At 41.2% G+C, this 18119-nt stretch overlaps 1 protein-coding gene across 14 annotated transcripts in view; it reads left to right on the forward strand.

The window, feature by feature from the left end:
• The window catches only part of CALD1 (caldesmon 1), a 261433-nt gene that overhangs the window by 191549 nt on the left and 51765 nt on the right, over window positions 1-18119 (forward strand). Inside the window, exon 1 of one of the 14 annotated variants that reach the window (XM_087935126.1) lies at window positions 7505-7978. The exons of 11 other annotated variants lie outside the window; for them this stretch is intronic. In XM_087935126.1, coding sequence (XP_087791252.1) covers window positions 7932-7978 — 47 coding nt within the window. In that variant the 5' untranslated portion in view covers window positions 7505-7931. Of the gene's footprint in view, window positions 1-7504; window positions 7979-18119 lie in introns of those variants that run through there. 2 more of the 14 variants (XM_087935127.1, XM_026714773.2) reach the window with 2 other exon arrangements.

Raw genomic sequence — 18119 nt, forward strand, 5'->3', positions numbered from 1 at the left:
AGGTTAGCCACCATTGCTATATAATAAATAAACAACACCATGCATGATTGGACTGTGTTTATTTAGAAATAAATATGTAAATAATTATCTCTTTTGTTCATGGGGGCAGTGTCACTCCAGCAGAGCCAAATGAGTTTTTGATTCACTGACCCCTCCCCCAAAAGGTTCGCCAAAGGCAAAAGAAAAGCCTCTCAGTTGAGCCATGCTGACTGAGAAATTATTTTCAAAAGAAATTCAGGCTAGTATTTGTTGTTTTAAATTTTAGATGGGCTATTAAGATAGTTGCCTCCAAGACAACTTTTTCAATGGCTTATTTGCCTTTTTATGTTTGTCTATGTTTGTTGGGGGGGGGGGGATAGATATTGATTTCCTTTCCATTAATTCATGGGTATCAAACTCATGGCGTCATGTTGCTGTCATGTGATGTTTCATGGCATTTTTCCCATTCGCGGAGCTGGGGTGGGCATGGCCTGCAGATGACTCATCTGGCCCGTGTGATGTCAGTTTGACACCCTGAACTAGTTATTCTGTTATTCTGTAAGGCCACACTTTAAATGCTGCATTCAGTTTTGGTTGCCATAATGTAAAAAAGTTGTTGAGACTCTAGAAAGAGCGCAGAGAAGAACAGCAAAGATGATTAAGGATCTGGAGGCTAAAACATATGAAGAACGGTTGCAGGAACTGGGTATGTCTAGTCTAATGAAAAGATGGACTAGGGTTGACGTGATAGCAGTGTTCCAATATCTCAGGGGTTGCCACAAAGAAGAGGGAGTCAAGCTATTCTCCAAAGCACCTGAGGACAAGAATGAATGGGTGGAAACTGATCAAGCAGAGATTCAATCTAGAAATAAGGAGAAATATTCTGACAGTTAGAATAATTAATATAATTAAAGAGCCGTGGTGGTGCAGTGGTTAGAATGCAGTATTGCAGGCTAACTCACTGCTCTAGGGGTTCGATTCCAAGCAGCTCAGAGTTGACTCAGCCTTCCATCCTTCTGAGGTTGGTAAAATGAGGATCGAGATTGTTGGGGGCAATAGGCTGACTCTGTAAACCGCTTAGAGAGGGCTGGAAAACACTGTGAAGTGGTATATAAAGTGCTATTGCTATTGCTAATCAGTGGAGCCGCTTGCCTTCAGAAGTTGTGGATGCTCCATCCCTGGAGGTTTTGAAGAAGAGATTGGACAACCATTTGTTTGAAATAGTATAAGGTTTCCTGCTTGAGCAGGGGGTGGGACTAGAAGACCTCCAAAGTCCCTTCCAACTTATATTAATGTTATTCTATTTTATAGGTCTATTTTAAACAAAATGTGCCTGTCACCTATAAATTTTTTTTTTTAGGGTTGAAAGAGCATTGTGGAGAAGTTTTATAAACACAGGCTTAAATCTCTGCATTTTCTCCTTTAGCTATGAAACACTGGAAGAGTAATTTAATCCTAAGGATTATAGGGATTCCATTGTGCAATACTTGGTATACATTTTCCATCTTCCATAGTAGTCAAACGACCCAGGAAACCTTTCACAGAGATCATATTTTTTTCTATCACCTTGATAAAATATTGCTTCCCTTTCTTGCTGGGTTTTTTTTTTTTTTTGCATCACTTCCTGCATTCTTGACTGAGAAGTTATTTGCAGAAATACGGTTTTCTCATCAGGCTTTGATTTGCAGTAAAGAGAAGGAATTGATATCATATCTAGTTAGCCTGTCATTATAATGAGCATAACAAAGTGAAGTATGAGGGATATTCTGCTTTAGAGATTGCTAGAGAAATGGGCTAAGAGTCATCCACCAGAGATTTTTTTTTACAGTTGCATGTTTTTGGAGAAAGCAGAAGATTTTAGAAATAATGGGTATAATCCAAATAAAACTTATTTTAATACAGTATTTGTTTGCGGTTCTCACAGATGTTCACTCTTCGTAAGATGAAGAACTTGCTTATGCCTCAGTTCTATCTTCTGAGTAATTGATAAGCAGTACTTTAAGTTGCCCTTGCAGCAAAAATCACTCAAAGCAGCTTATAAAATTTAAAATTCTTTAAAAGAAGACTGTAAACAAGAGTAACATAATATGTAAAAGGAGATCAAATAATTACAAAACTTTAGTAGTCAGAGGTAGGATCTGGTGGAAGGAAGAACAAAGGATCTGGGGATATAACTCTGGACTCCAAGGCAAACTTACCAGAGATTTCTCACCTTCAATAGTGAGAAAGATCTGGTTTTGAGACCCTCTCACCATGTGACTCTGGAAGGAGAAAGGAAGCGGGGGGAGACCTAGAGGTGTCTGCAGGATATGGTCAAAGATAGCAATAGCACTTGGACTTCTATACTGCTTCACAGTGCTTTACAACCCTCTCTGGGTTTTACAGAGTCAGCCAATGCCCCCCAACAATCTGGATCCTCATTTTACCCACCTCGGAAGGATGGAAGGCTGAGTCAACCTGGAGCCCGGTGGGATTCGAACTGCCAAAATGCAGGCAACCGGTAGTCAGCAGAAGTAGCCTGCAGTACTGAATTGTAACCACTGTGCCATCACGACTCTTCAATGAACCTTTCGTGGATCTGCTTCTGCAATAGGGAAGGAAGGGGATGTTGCTGACCAATATGGAGCAGTGGTAGAGAGGAATCAGTGGTGGGATTCAAACATTTTCACTACCAGTTCTGGCTTTGTGGGCATGGCTTTGTGGGCGTGGCAGGGGAAGGATACTGTAAAATCTCCAATCCCTCCCTACTCCTGGGGAAAGGTTACTGTAAAATCCCATTCTCTCCCCACCCCACTAACCTGCTTTCCAGCTCCATTCTCCTGTGCAGGGCAACAAAAGAAGACCCAGCCAATCAGCTGGGGCTAGGAAGACAGAGAATAGATGGGGGCGGGGCCAGTCAGAGGTGGTATTTACCGGTTCTCTAAACTACTCAAAATTTCCATTACCGGTTCTCCAGAACTGGTCAGAACCTGCTGAATACCCACCTCTGAGAGGAATGGCTGACTCAGGAGAACTAGTAGCAACTTTGTTTTCCCCTTGCCCGTGCAACTCCTCTTGGAGTTCTGTGTGATCAGTTATGCTGAAGTATGAATCAAGGGGCAGCCTGGGACTTCATGGCCTTGTAGGCTTCAAGGTAGCCATCATTTTGGCCTTCACTAGGTGCACAACCTTGCTCCAGCGGGATTGTTCTATGGTTTGATACCGCCATAAAAAAAGGTCCTGTTCTGTAGCTGCTGTGTCTACTTTGACCTGCTGAAGAGGCACATGAGAACCATTCTCTTCAAATAACCTGAAACAATTGGGAGATTCATATGCCGATATGGTGGAATGTAGTCCTGAATCGCAGTGGAGAGAGGCTTTTTCCCAAAAAGCAAAGAGACAACATCGCTTGGAATCTTTGGTATGCAGGAAGAGAGCAAAGGCAACCCCTTCCCCAGCAGTTCACGGGCTATATCTAATATTTTTGCATATCGGTGCTTTAGTCTGGCAAGATTGCTGTCTATAGGCAAGCAACATAAACTACTGTGAAATAAGTCTTTCTATAATTCTTGGTAATTCGGGCCTGACAGCTATAGAAATATTGACATTCACCAAATTGGGATTTAAAGAGAATGTAAAGTTTTGGCCCATTGAATAAAGTTAGACTGAACTGAAGATGAAATCCTAATTATGCTGTTGATTGTTTTGTGTATAGCATCTTACAGATAATACTATTTCCTTCCTCTGTTTACTAAACAAACCAATGACTCAGAACTGATTCTTCTTGGTGCCTGAGAAAATTTCCATCAAGGCAATTTTCAAGGTCCATCTTTGTGAAGGCTAAGTTAGTCATCAAGACATCATATGTTTTTCAGACCTGGTGGTCTGTCAATACATCTAAGACAACAGTTTCCAGAAAAAATGTAGAAAATATGTTATCTAGGAATTATGGGAGATCCAGTTCTAACACATCTGGAAGGAGACAGGTTTGAGAAGGCAGCTATAAAGTATTTCCTGTTCCAGTCAATTTTATGTGAGTGCAAAGCAGCCTTCTCCATTTGCAATGCTGGCTGCCAATTCTGCGAGATACACCCTGAAGACATCTGGTGGGCAACAGAGAATCAAAAACACAGATTTCTAGTTCTGTAACAAAATGAAAGTTCCTCGTGGCAACCCTTGCTTTTCTGGGCAGTGAAGAGTTAATATTATTTTTTAAACAATGAACAGATGTTAATGTCATTATGGTGGATTTTTAACAACAAACACATTTCTTTTTCCTGCAGGATACCAATAGTCTTGTGGAGCTCTTGACAAATAAGTGGTATTTTCTGAAAAGGGCTATATTAGAGTGGGAAAAGAGATGAATAGGGGACCTGGAGTCTTTGAAATGAGGCAATCATTTCTAAAAATGATTTTGTATGTTTGATTCTATCTTCTCCAAATCTTCAGTGTATTTTTTCTATATGGCTGGAAAAATTAAACTGCTTTGTTAGAAGAATGGTGTAATCAAACAAGGTCTTGTTTTTAACACAGTGTTTAGTTTTAGAGCAGAGGTCTCCAAACTTGACAACTTTAAGACTTGTGGACTTCATTTCAAGCTATGATGGCTGGAGAATTCTGGGAATTGAAGTCCACAAGTCTTAAAGTTGCCATGTTTGGGGACTCCTGTTTTAGAGAGGCAGTTATCTCTGGTAAGACTTCATATATGTACTGTGATTCATTTTGTCTTTTTGTCTTTTTAGGGCTTGAACTGTTGTTGGGTTATGAAACATAGAACTGTGCACCAAATACTTCCATTTCTTACAAGAAGAAATTTTTGTAAAAGACAGAACGGGTTCATTAGATTAATTTTAAAATGCGTGCACCAGTGTCATAATACAAAACACTGTACCCCCTTATGGGTCACCTTCATGAGTTGGAGATTTGAGGCAAAGTTTTGCATTGGGTCTGTAGTGGTGGGATTCAAATTTTTTTACTACCGGTTCTGTGGGCGTGGCTTGGTGGGCGTGGCAGGGGAAGGTTACTGCAAAATCCCATTCCCTCCCTACCCCACTCACCTGCTTTCCAGCTCTGTTCTCCTGTGCAGGGCAACCAAAGAAGACCCAGCCGATCAGCTGGGACTCGGGAGGCAGAGAATAGATGGGGGCGGGGCCAATTAGAGGTGGTATTCGCCCGTTCTCGAAACTACTCAAAATTTCCACCACCGGTTCTCCAGAACTGGTCAGAACCCGCTGAATACCACCTCTAGGCCTGTGTCTCCCTAAGTAGGAAGTTCTACCAGTAGATAGTATTTTTGTGGGTAGAGGTTGCACCCTTGAATACTTCAATATGGGGCAGTCTCCCTATTAATTTTCATATTTAAATGATATCTTTGTGGAAGGTCATTTGTTAATTTTGAGACCAGGAATCATCGAGATGATAGCCAGCTTTACAACTGTATGCAAAGCCAAGCTCATAATTTAGGAGAAGACTTGGCCTGGTGCTTATGGGCCACAAAGGACCGGATGATCAAGAACATCTCAGACTGAAGCTCAGCAAGAAAAAAATGCTGTTGATACAAAGACCTTCTGAATCCATAAGTGTTCCATCAATTGCTTTTGATGGTGCTGCTACTTCTGAAGGAGCAAATAGCAATCTGGAGGGTCACCAGCTTTGGCTGGTTTATCTGGCGTGGTTCTTTGTGGACAAGGAGGAGTTGGAAGCAGTGACTTATTACTCTGTCATCTGATTAGATTACTGCAATTGGCTTCACATGTGGCTATCCAGCCCCAAGTGAGCAAGGTCTTATTGCAGTTAGAAGTCTGTAGGGAGTCTCAGTCATCCACGTCATGGCTGACCCAAAGGTACTTTTGGGGGAGGCAACTGGACTTTCTTGTTTTTTTCTTTTGAAGACGTTTCGCTTCTCATCCAAGAATTATTGGATAGTCTTATTGCAGTTCCTTCACTTTGGAATACTCTGTGATCCTGCAGGTCAGCATGATCAAAGCTATCCTTCTTGGTAGGACTTTCAGAATGGAGGGTCCTCTGTAGTGGACAGCACAGCATTTGTGATCTTTTCATTTTCATTTTATCAGATGCATTGTGTTTTATATTTTCTATGCCGTGGTTTTAAGCTACCTAGAATCTAGTTAGTAAGTTGCGTGAAGTGATTTGTACATAGATAAATAATATTCACATGCCCAGATTTATGTAAAGCAGAGGTCTAGGCAACTTTAAGACTTGTGGACTTCAACTCCCAGAATTCCTCAGCCAGTTGAAGTCCACAAGCCTTAAAGTTGACAAGTTTGGGGACCCTGATGTAAAGTGAATTCCAGGTAGACATGTCAATTGTGTTTGAATCCTTGATGGATTAGTGTGATTCTTCTCATTCATTCAAACCAGAGGTGGCATTCAGCCAGTTCTGACTGGTTCTGGAGAACCGGTAGCGGAAATTTTGAGTAGTTCGGAGAACCGGTAAATACCACCTCTGGTTGGCCCCACCCCCATCTATTGTCTGCCAGCTGATCGGCTGGGTCTTTTGTTGTCCTGCACAGAAGAATGGAGCTGGAAAGCAGGTTAGTAGGGTGGGGAGGGAAGGGGATTTTGCAGTAAACTTCCCCAGGATTGGGGTGGAAATGGAGATTTTGCAGTATATCCTTCCCCTGCCACACCACCAAGCCATGCCCACAGAACCAGTAGTAAAAAAATTAGAATACCACCACTGATTCAAACCCCTTGGAATAGTAAAAATATATGCTTGGTATTACCATCTTTGACTGATATTTCAGGGAATAAATACAGGACTTAAGACCTTCCTTGCTCCTTATTAGATGTTTGGTGATACAGTATCATATTTGAGAGCATCCATCACCTGACTATCACATATATTCAATTCAATGTAGGTAGACATCTCTATTCCATTGTGATGTCAGGAGCATGTAACACAACTGATAGAGTTCAGAATACATGTCTGACTTGCATTTCTCAATCTTCTGACTTCATAATTTCCTATTATTTTTTTTAAAGCATCCCAGTCATGTAGATTGGTGTGTTTCATTAATGCAATCATGGCCCGTGAAACAGTCAGAATAACAAGAGTTGGAAGGGACCTCGGAGGTCTTCTAGTCCAACCCCCTCCTCAAGCAGGAAACCCTATCCCATTTCAAACCAATAGTTGTCCAAGGTCTTCTTAAAAACCTTCCAGTGTTGGAGCATCTTCCACAGATTGTTCTAGCTATCAGCAAATTTCTCCTTAGTTCTAGGTTGCTTCTCTCCTTGCTTCGTTTCCATCAGTTGCTTCTTGTCCTGCCTTCGGATGCTTTGGAAAATAATAAATCCATGAATCTTTTAAGTGCTTTGTTGTTGTTGTTGTTGCTCTTGAGACAGTCTGGTTGCTCTGAAATATCGTTCTTGCTGCCTTCTTTGGAGTGTGTCCCTTGCTGCAAGCAGCTATTTCTATTTGTAGGTAAGCAAACACCTTTGTATTGAGTTTCACATTCCAGCTGCTCATTGCAACGAAAACTGAGCTGAATCCAACCTATATCTGTTTACTTGGGACATTATGACCAAGTAAGACTAAAAACTTTTGCCTGCTCTGCCTCTGCCCTTGCAGAGTAGGGGCTCTGAGTATTGCAAGTGGGGCCCTATTAGAGAGAATACAGTAAAGGTAGTGTAGGGTGAGAGTGGGGGTTTGGGATCATATGATCTTACTGCTGAGGGTGTGGGTGGGTGGAGAGGGAGGAGGTGGAGGTGGAGTATTCAGGATCGAGAGAGGCAGTGGATCGAAAGCACCACCGTTGTCGTTTGCTGCCCTACAATCCTACCAAAGGATCGCTCCAGACAGAGGACTGTTTGCAACGCAGGGTGGCGAGAAGACAATCGGCCCATTCTTTCTTCAGCTGCCCTGAAGGCAAAATAAATATTTTGGTTGCCTCCTCCAATTCTCGGAAGCTGTCAACGAGCAGAGAGGACCTTCTCATTCCTCTGTTCCAGGCATGATCAGCGGAGCCTTCTGTAGGACAAATTTATCAAGTCTTTCCAAGTGAGTTTGCTGACTTATATTGGAGGTAGTGGTGTTGTTGGCGCTGCGGGGTGGGTTACGGGCGCCTGGCTCCAAACCCTTCAAGCTGCGGGGGTTTCTTTTCTTTTCCTTTCCTTTCTTTTTTAAAGCTGAAGTTGCCTTTGACGAGGCGGAATAAGTTGCAACATGTCAGCCACCCGTTGCGCGAATGCTACGGTTTTATCTGACGTCCCTCCTTGTGGATGCTTGGTTGCAAAATTCATCATAACTGGTACAGCTACCAAAGCATGTCACCGTAATAGAATAGGCTGGATTCTTTTTTTTTTCTTTTCCTCTTTTAAAGTCCTTGGCTGCTTAGTAGTTGCAGTGCAGTTCAGAAGTCGCTTTCATCAGCGCGAAATTTGGATCTTGCTTAATCTCTCGGTAAATAATGGCGCAAATTATAAACTGATGATATATATATATATTGATCAGAGAACTACGTTTTGTTGGCTTGAGTAACCCTGAAATATCTCAGGGCACTAAGCTACCTCTGTTCTCTTTGAAGTGCTCTAAAATTATTTCTATCTTTTTTAAAATGATAAAGAATTTTCAGTTAGATTCTAGCTAAATCTACGATATGACGAGTTAAAACTGCTTCTTGTTGCTTTTGTTGCCATTGTGGAATAAAATATAACTATAAAGCTGTGATAAGCCCCAGACATACAGAAATAATATATCCGTATACAAAAGGATCCAAACAGATCTCTTTCAGATTTTTTTTTTAAAAAAAACCTCTGAATTTTATGGCATGATTCATAATGTGAGAATGTGCAAGAAAACAAAATGTGCATAGGCCAAAGTGTTCCTCAAACAAAAGATGGTTTTAAGACTGCATTAAATAAATCTGGATAAATGAATCTGCAGCCTATATAATCCCCAATTAAATTAGTTGAATGCAAGATAATGATCGTTACTTAACTGTCAGGCATTCATTGGGATTGATAAAAATAAACTGATTTGACCTGGCTCCTGAATTATCTGATTCAGTTTGCACGTTTTCACAACTACCCAAACTCCACCTCGCCCTTCCCTTAATCAGGCAGCTCCCTTATATGCTCATGGTACAAGTTGGAGTATTCTGATTTAGGAGAGTCATATGACTGACTCATGGCTGAGTTCATCCATAATGCTTAACTTTAAACCTGGGTTAATAAAACTCCAGTTGCGGTGCTCACATAATATGCCGTGTTTAAGTAAACCATATCATGACTAAATGTGAACAGCTTGCCTTCAGAAGTTGTGGAAGTGTCATCACTTGAGACTTTCAAGAAGAGATTGGACTGCCATTTGTCAGAAATGGTGTAGAGTCTCCCGCTTGGGGGGGTTGGACTGGATGACCTACAAGGTTCCTTCCAACTCTGATTATATGTTATCTGTGAGGGCTTGGTTCATTTTACATTTGAGAACGTGACCGAATTTTCCCCATCAACTGAATCACAAACTACCCAAACTCATTGTAGACCATTGTAGCATGTTGTGTGCATTCTCAGTCAATATTTCCAAGCATCTGTTGCAACAGACAAGTAAACACAGATAAATTGGCACACGACCTATGGTTATACGACCAGCAGAATTGGTTTACAGTCGGGGAGTCAAACTCGCAGCCCACGTGCCAGATGTATCACATGCTGGCCACGCCCACTCGTGATTTAGCGAAGGGGGAAGTCACAATATGTCATGTGATGATGTGACAATGCATGTTTGACACCCCTAGTAAACAGGCTGCATCCATTTTCTTTTATTAGTTCACCCAGAATTATATGGATGAATTATACTAACCTGTAAACCTGGTTCACACAGGACACTGAACTGCTACAACCATACCCCTCCCCTCAAAAAACCTCTTAAACAAGTTGAAACCTAATTAATTTAAGTGTTTTGCATATAGATCCAGGTAGGCTTCTAACTAGCCAGGTTTAGTATATTGTGGGAACTCGTCTGGAGAATCATTCTTCTTCATGAAGAAGAGAGTAAGCAAAATAAGCAAAGCAATTGTTAATCATCTCTTAGGAACAGTGTTCAGTGTTCCAATGTCATGTTGCAAACTTCAATCCTTTTGGTCATACAGATGATACTGCACTGCTCAGAGAAAAGGCACAGGGCTTGCATTGCAGTGGCATGATGCTTTTAAAAAAAGAGTGACCTATATCAAGCAAAGATGAATACCACAGCATTATTTGCTGTGCAGTTGTAGCAAGCTGCCAATTTTTACAGAGCTGGTTGTGTCAACAATTCTGCTTTGTATTAAAATGAATGATAATGTGCTGTCCCAGCCAGTCTATGGGAATTGGGTAGTTACTTAGGAATTATGAGCTGTCCCCTTAAGGGAATGCATCATGGTAAATGTAGTTAAAGGTATCCTGGGAAATGTAGTTCATGTCGCGTGGCCACATCTGTAATCCTGATTGGTCACTAAATTGATCCTTGAGGGGTTGGGGGAGGTTTCCCTCCATTCTTGCCTGGACTCATGAATTGATAGCAGCTTTCTACCACCACGAAATGGGTTAGGAAATAACCATCTTTCACCTGCAAGGCTGATATACAAAGGATTGGTCATTATAGAAGAACTTCATCACAAATGTGAGTTATGAAGATACCTGATGTACCAATAAATGTACTTCGTTGTGGATGTTTTGTGGAATTCATCTATCTGCACAGCTACAAATCCACCTCTGTGCATGAGACAGGAAAGATAATGACAGGCTGATATGAACACTGAATTACATTATAAGTTCCCAATGGGAGAGCTTAAGAGCCCGTTCAGTGTAGTGGTTGAGGCACCAGGCTAGAAACCAAAAGTCCAGGCCCACCCTTAGCCACAAAGGCAGCTGGGTGACCTTGGGCTACTCACTTTCAGCCCTAAGAAGGAGGCAGTGGCAAACAACTTCCGAAAAACCTTGCCAAGAAAACTTCAAGGACTAATCCAGGCAGTCACTCTGAGTCAAAAACTGTCTCAAAGGTACACATATACATACATACACAAGCACACTAGAGCTTAGTTGTGTGAATGGCTCTTTGGAAATTCCAAGGGACTCCAGGGACAGCTCAAGAGTAATTCCTGCTTCAGGAAAAGATCTCCCACTTCCATTCTGATTGTAGAAATCTTTCCTTTACACCAACTATGGCTTACTTGAAGAAGTTAAAGAAGTGTAGAACAGGATGTCTTCTTCAAATCCTGGATCTCTTAGCTGTGACCTCACCTTGCCTCCTAATAGGCAGGCCATGAATGATGATTCCTCCTCTTCCTCTTCCTCCTCCTCCTCCTCCAAACTGAAGTAAGAAGGGGTTGGATACTTAGAGTATGAGTGGGGCTTTTTTTTTTTTTGCAGCCCAGAGCCATTTTATCGCTATCTAAGGATAAGAAGAGATGTCAAGGGTAGGTGGGTAAATTTTAAGTAGGAGTTAAGAGATAAAATAGATGCCTTTAAGCCTTTGCAAGGTTAAAGCATTAAAGGACCTATTTTGTCTTTAAAGCCACTAAAAATTGATGTGAACTTTTAGAAGGGGTCGATAGATACTAAAGAACAGAATGGTTGTTGTACATTACTCAAAGTGCCTACTATTTCCATTGCTCTTCCTCCTTGGCTTATTCCAAAGCAGGGTGGTGATTTTAACTTTGTCCACTCTGGAGCTGCTTGGAGATCTGAACAAAAGACCACAGGATGTATATGCATACAACTTATATCCTAAGATTTGTCCAACTTCATTTAAATCTAATTGAACCCTAGAATCATACACCTAGAAGGGACCTTGGAGGACTTCTAGCCCCACGTCCTGTCCAAGATAGGAGCCCTTATAACATCTTGGACAAATGGTTGTCCAATATTTTCCTGAAAACCTCCAGGAATGGAGCACCAGCAACTCTGAGAGGCTAGTTGTTCCATTGATTAATCATTCTCACTATCAGGAAATTCTTCCTAGTTTCGGGATCTTCTCCCTCTGATGGGCCTCCACCCATTGCTTCTTGTCCTACTCTCAGGTGCTATGGAGAATAAATGGACTCTCTCTTCCCTATGACAGCCTTTCAAGTATTGGAAGACTGCTATCATGTCTCCTCTCAGCCTTCTCTTCATTAGGCCAAACATGCCTAGTTCATCAGTTTAGGTGTCTGTTATATAAACATTCAGTTGTGTGTGTGAATGGTGCCTTTGCTTAAATGTGGACTGGCATATAGTGATTGAATTCTCCATTAATATTGCACCATGCAGATTAAAGTTGGCAATCGTATCTATGTTGCAGGACTGATGAAATAATAAGTGACTTGAAGATGCAGATAATTTTATCCTTAAGAAAAGACTGGTTGGATAAAATGTAGTATAAATTAAAAGTTTAAGAAACAACCAAATAAGGATGGGGAAAGATGGGAAAAGTGTATATAATGGAACTGTGTGGATAAAGAGAACAATATATCGTTTTACAGCACTGAACAAAACCTGTGGATAACCAGTCAACTGGAATGGTGGGAGATTTAGAAAAAATAAAAAAGGGCTTTTCTAAAAAATAGAGATAAATATTTTGTAGTGTTTTTAACTGAACTCTTGTCCTGCTCTCAGGTGCTGTGGAGAATAAATCAACTCTCTCTTCCCTATGACAGCCTTTCAAGTATTGGAAGTCTGCTCTCATGAATTTGGTACTAGAAGATAGAGTCATGACAACAACAAATATGATGGTTATTAGAGTGGTCGGGGCCTTTTCCCTCTATTCAGTTAATGTCCACCCTTCATTGTGTTGGCAGAAAACAACATAGGTCTGACATTGATTGTCCCAATTGCTGGTCTTTGTGGTGTCTACACGGTGTGGGAGTCAACAAAACGTAAGATGGAAGCACAGCTTGTGATCAAAGCAACAACCTTATTTGACTTGTATCATGACACATGCAAACAAGAGCAAGGCTTTCATTGTATGGTTGTGCCATCTTGAATATGGTTCTACTTCTGTTGCCTTCTTCTACTCATTCACAGCCACTTGTCTTTGACCCTGAAATTAAAAGGCAACAAAGACTAACAGATTTTAGGTTAGATTTTTGTCATATTTGTTGGATCCATATCCCTTTTATTCACAGCCACCTAGTATTTTTGTCTTTTTCAGAGGCTAATATCAGGGTATATCAGCTTTTGGGGAGGAATCATTACAAAGGATTGACACTTTGGTCATCTTGGCCACTTGTTGGGGCATCTGTGTGCCTGGAGACAAAATAAGAGAGACTTTTGATTTCAAGGTTGTTCTTACATCCTTAGAGGTGAGATTTGCACTGTGTGTTGAAGAGGTGTAGTGGCGCAGTGGTTAGAATTCAATACTGCAGGCTAATTCTGCTGACTGCTGACTGCCAGCAATTTTACAGTTCGAGTTTCACTGGCTCAAGGTTGACTCAGCCTTCCATCCTTCCAAGGTCGGTAAAATGACTGTAAACCGCTTAGAGAGGGCTGTAAAGCACTGTGAAGCAGTATACAAGTCCAAGTGCCATTGCTATTATTGTTGATCAGCAATCACATCTATTAAAAAGAAAAATAATTTTTCACCTGGATGTCATACTAGAGGATTATTTATTTCACACGCAAAAAATTGTGTGGATTTTTTTCTCTAGTTTTCTATCCCAGTGAAAATATTTTTGTTGCTTTTCAAGTGTCTATTTTCTCTATTGATTAGTGAACTTTCCATTTCATTTTGGGTGTCACCATCTCCCTTTTGAGGAACATCTGGAAAAATGGTTTTTCTTCTCCAGGGCAATCTTTAGGTAGAATTGAAACACTGAAAGGTAAATCTACATTTCTGACAGTAACAAAATACTTGGCTTCCTTTGGTTTTGCTGCAATCCAAGGTCTACAGCCCCCTCATTTAAATTCAGGGAAGAAATAGCGAGGAAAGGATTGTATTAAGAGGTTATAGTTTTCTTTTAAAAGAGACTTGGCAGGAGTAAAATGGAAATTTTGGGGATGGCATAGTTGGCAAGTCTTTTTCCTAACCTCCCAGATGTTTTGGCAGCTAGCATTGGTCATACCATGAGCTTCTAGGTCCACAGAAATTTGGTTTGTGAATGTTTCGAGGTTGGTTTAAGAGAGGAGTACTTATCTTTACAAACTAGTAGTTCATTTCAAATTTGGTGCAACCATGGACTTTCCAGGTGCCCAAATGGTGGTTACTCATTCCTTTCAGATAGGCTGTTTTTCTTATCTATATTCACTTATCTCACACTCCCAACTAGGTTAACCGTATTTTATATGTGTACGGTTTCTGAGCACACTGGAAGTTCTTGGTGATTATTTTAAAATTTTTCCTAGCAGGGATCTCCCTTCCTCCCTCCCTCCCTCACTATCATCTTCCTTCCCAAATCCTCATTATCACACTCAAGTGGTCTCACAGAGTGTCGAATTCTGGCTGAGTGAATTCCCTTAGTAAAGCCAGTGGTTTTCTCAGCATTTGAATAAGAGTTTTAACAAAGCCATTCTAGCTTGCAGTCAACTTTTCTCACCTCACCTTTTCCTTGCCACATTGTTTCTTTTCCCCCCATGGTGCTGGAAAAAAAGGCCCTCTCAGATCTTTGAGAAGAGGCAGTGTTGGGCTTCAGACTTTGATAATCTTGCTGTCTTTGCAAAAACATGGCAGGCTGAAGAATGCTGGGAGTTGAAGTCCACAAGTCTTAAAGTTGCCACGTTTGGAGACCTCTGGCCTGGAGAACAGATTTCCTGATGGATGGGTGGATGGGTAGATGGGTAGGTGGATGGATGGATGGCACCTTCAGAGACAAGTGGTCTGATACACAGTCCATAGGCAAGGCAGAGATTGACTGGGCTCTTATCTTCATAATCAGATGTCTTGACATCTGATTGGCTTGTGGGTGAGCTTCTAATTGGTGCAGGTTGAGCAAGACTAGTCCCGGAGAAGTAGAACTTGCCACCAAGGAGTAATTTTCCTGAAGCTCCAGATATAATACTGAAAAACTATCTTCACAGCATTTACCCTGTATCATGAACTCTGCTGGAAGATGATTAGTCAGTTGCAAAGACTCCTTAAGACCCACATGCTATGGGTTGTAAGGAGCATATCCCTTGAGCATGGCAGTGGAGTTTCTTTGTAGAATGAAGTAGGAATACACTCATGTCCTTCCTACACACTTCTTGGATATGCTACATTGATCAGCTGAGTCAGGTCAGAGAGATCATAGACACTTCCTGGTAGAAGATAGAACAGGGGTGTCAAACTTGCATCATCACATCATCATGTGACATATTGCAACTTCCCTCCCTTTGCTAAACTGGGGTGGGCGTGGCCAGTGTATGATGCATCTGGCCCGCAGGCTGTGAGTTTGACACCCCTGACATAGAAGGAGCTTTTCAAGGAGCTTGAGTGCTTAAATATAGGTAATCCTTGATGTACAACCAGTCACTTAGTAATTAAAGTAACAGTGGACCTCCCAGGGATATTTAGGACCTGGTTCTGATGTTCCAATGGCCACACCCACTTTGTGGTCACATGACTGTATTTTGGGTGCTTGGCAACCAGCTTGCATTTATAGCCATTTGTCGTGTCATGTGAATTTTATGATCTTTTTTTCCCAAAAATAGGCATTTATTTCTCTTAGGCAAAATCAGCTCATAGTGAATAATTGGCTTGAATAATGACTATGATGGTCACATGAAACGCTTTGGGGGTTGTAAAGCCAGCAATATTCTTATATATTTTGTTCGTCTGATTTATCAAGCAGCGAGGTCCAATAAAGTATCTTTTCTAACCTGTGGAATGCCTAGAATTTCTCTCATTTCTGAAATCTCAGCAGCCTACACCATAATGGTCATCTAATTTTCACTACATTATGTATTTTAAAAATCCACATTCTAAATAATGTTTCTTACTGTAGGTGTGGGTATGGAAAATGTTCATACATGGGCTCATTTTATAATTGGATTTTCAAAATAATTCAATGGAAACTTTTTTTAAAAGAAAAGAATGTACACGGACATATACTGTATGTACATTGGGTAAAACAATTCCTGAGAAATCTGTAGTTGGTAGATTTGTTTAATGTTATGTAAATTCACTTAACCTCTGGCACTTGGAAGCAGATCTGAAGTTGAGTTATGGATCAGATTAACAAGATGTCTACCATTTTAACTGTTTTTCCCCCCTTTTAGCTCCCATTATTTGTAGAACAATGAATTTTGAGGGAGCTATTTAGATGCTCAAGGCCCACATTCTACTCAGTGCAGAAATCCAAATTAAAGATGGCTACCCAACTGTTCAACCACTCTTGCATCTAGAAAGGTTTTCCTAGCTTTCTATTGGAAAACTGCCTTCTTCGACCTAAATGTTAATTTAGGTGCAGCAAACAAACATAAGCAAAGGCAACCATTCATTTCCTAATTTTTTTTATTGCCTTCCCAGTCATTTTTATTTAAGTTAAAACCTGGCTATATCACATTTATTTTATTGCTGACGCAGAGCATCTGTTAACAAAGAAAACTTCTAGCACCAGCCACAAAACTTGTCCTAATAAGGATAACTTAAAAAATACCCAGCTTTTAGCAGTGAGGTCAAAGATATGAGGCAGTGGATAATAATTCCACCCTCTCCTTCGCCACTGAAAATATTATGGTGTGGTTTGGCGTAGATAGCAATGGTCTAACTAGCTGGTCAGGGACAGTCTGTTCTATTGAAAACCCTTCCAGAGCAGACAGTCTAACTACCCTTCCCGCCCCTTTCTGTTTTCTTTTTGCAATTGCTAATTAAATTACACACTGGATGTGTCAATTATAAAACTAAAGAACACTAATGAGTGGGATTGCCAAGGAGGTTTTGTGGCACAGAAAGAATGAACCAATTATAGTTTTGTACACTTATTTAGTGCTGTGATGGATGGGTTAAGGCAAGTCCCTTGTGAGATTTTGTGTGTGTGTGTGTGTGTGATCTTGTTAATACAAAGTGAGTTTTTACAGAGAAGAGATGTGCCACGTGCCCAATCTCTCACACCCCAGCAGGATCTCAAAATTCCAGTTTGTCTTTCAGTCTGCAGCTCAAATCCTCCTCTTCCCCTCCTCACATTTCCATGCCCATTGCCCAGCCTCCCAACTTAGAGAGGGAGTGTGTGTAACTCTGTGTGTGTGTGTGTGTGTGTGTGTGTTCAGGATTTTTGGCTTCTGTGTTACAGAGCAAGGAGGCCAAAAGCAGCAACTTTAGCCCTGATGGTCATTGTGTGGGAGCAGGTTGGAAAGAGCTGGAGGCTGCTCTGGTTATCTAGATTAGAGTTTCTCAACCTTAACCATTTTAAGCTGTGTGGACTTCAACTCCCAGAATTCCTGTAGAAGATGACTAGAGCCCAAGAAGATGAGCCCAAGGAAGGGATCAAACATGTCATCAGTCATGAGTCCTTGCGTGTCCATCAGACCTGCCACAGCTTGGCCTTCTAGGAAAGCAAGACTCTCGATTCCATTTGTAGCGAAAAGAATACTTCTACTAAAAACCAAGGGATTACAGTAGATCAAAGCCAGAACTGAGATTTTTTACAAATGAAAGCTTCCCAGTTAATTGTCCCTTTCTCATTCTACTTCCATTATCTGCTGATTGTCCAGTTACATTCAAAGAAATTGATTTGGTAACTGTCCCTGCAAAGGAGGGCTGGATCGTGAGCTATGACTCTCCATTTCCCAAGGCTGTGTCTTGGGATAGTGAGCCGATGCCCCGGGAGGGCACTTAGTTTTGTTTTCTCCCTTCCTCTCGCTCCTTCCTCCAGTACTTTGCATCTAGCAAAGGATGACAGTTTTGACAGCACCCACAAGAGATCCAAATTCAGCCCACCTTGAATGCCTTATCTCCCGCTCATTTCTCTTGACAGTTAGTAGTTCAGATTCTTGTAGAGAGCTTAAGCTGGCAATAAATCTTTATACTTATTTGAACTGCCAGAATCTCCTGATTGATACGGTGCTTGACAATTCCCCAGCCAGTCATTTGCTTAACCCTGTGGTTGCAAAGCCCATGTCACCCCTCTCCTCCCGGGGTGCCTCTGCTTTTTTATCCAAGCAACTTCTTCCATTTTATTGCAATCTTAAGGTTATTCAGCGATGCAAATAAAAGCAAAGTGCATCCTGCATTTTCAGAGACCAGCAGGAATAGGTTGAGGTATATTTTC

This window comes from Pseudonaja textilis, chromosome 5 (genome assembly GCF_049901715.1).
Source record: "Pseudonaja textilis isolate UNSWEBS1 chromosome 5, rPseTex1.2, whole genome shotgun sequence".
Taxonomy (NCBI): Eukaryota; Metazoa; Chordata; class Lepidosauria; order Squamata; family Elapidae; genus Pseudonaja; species Pseudonaja textilis.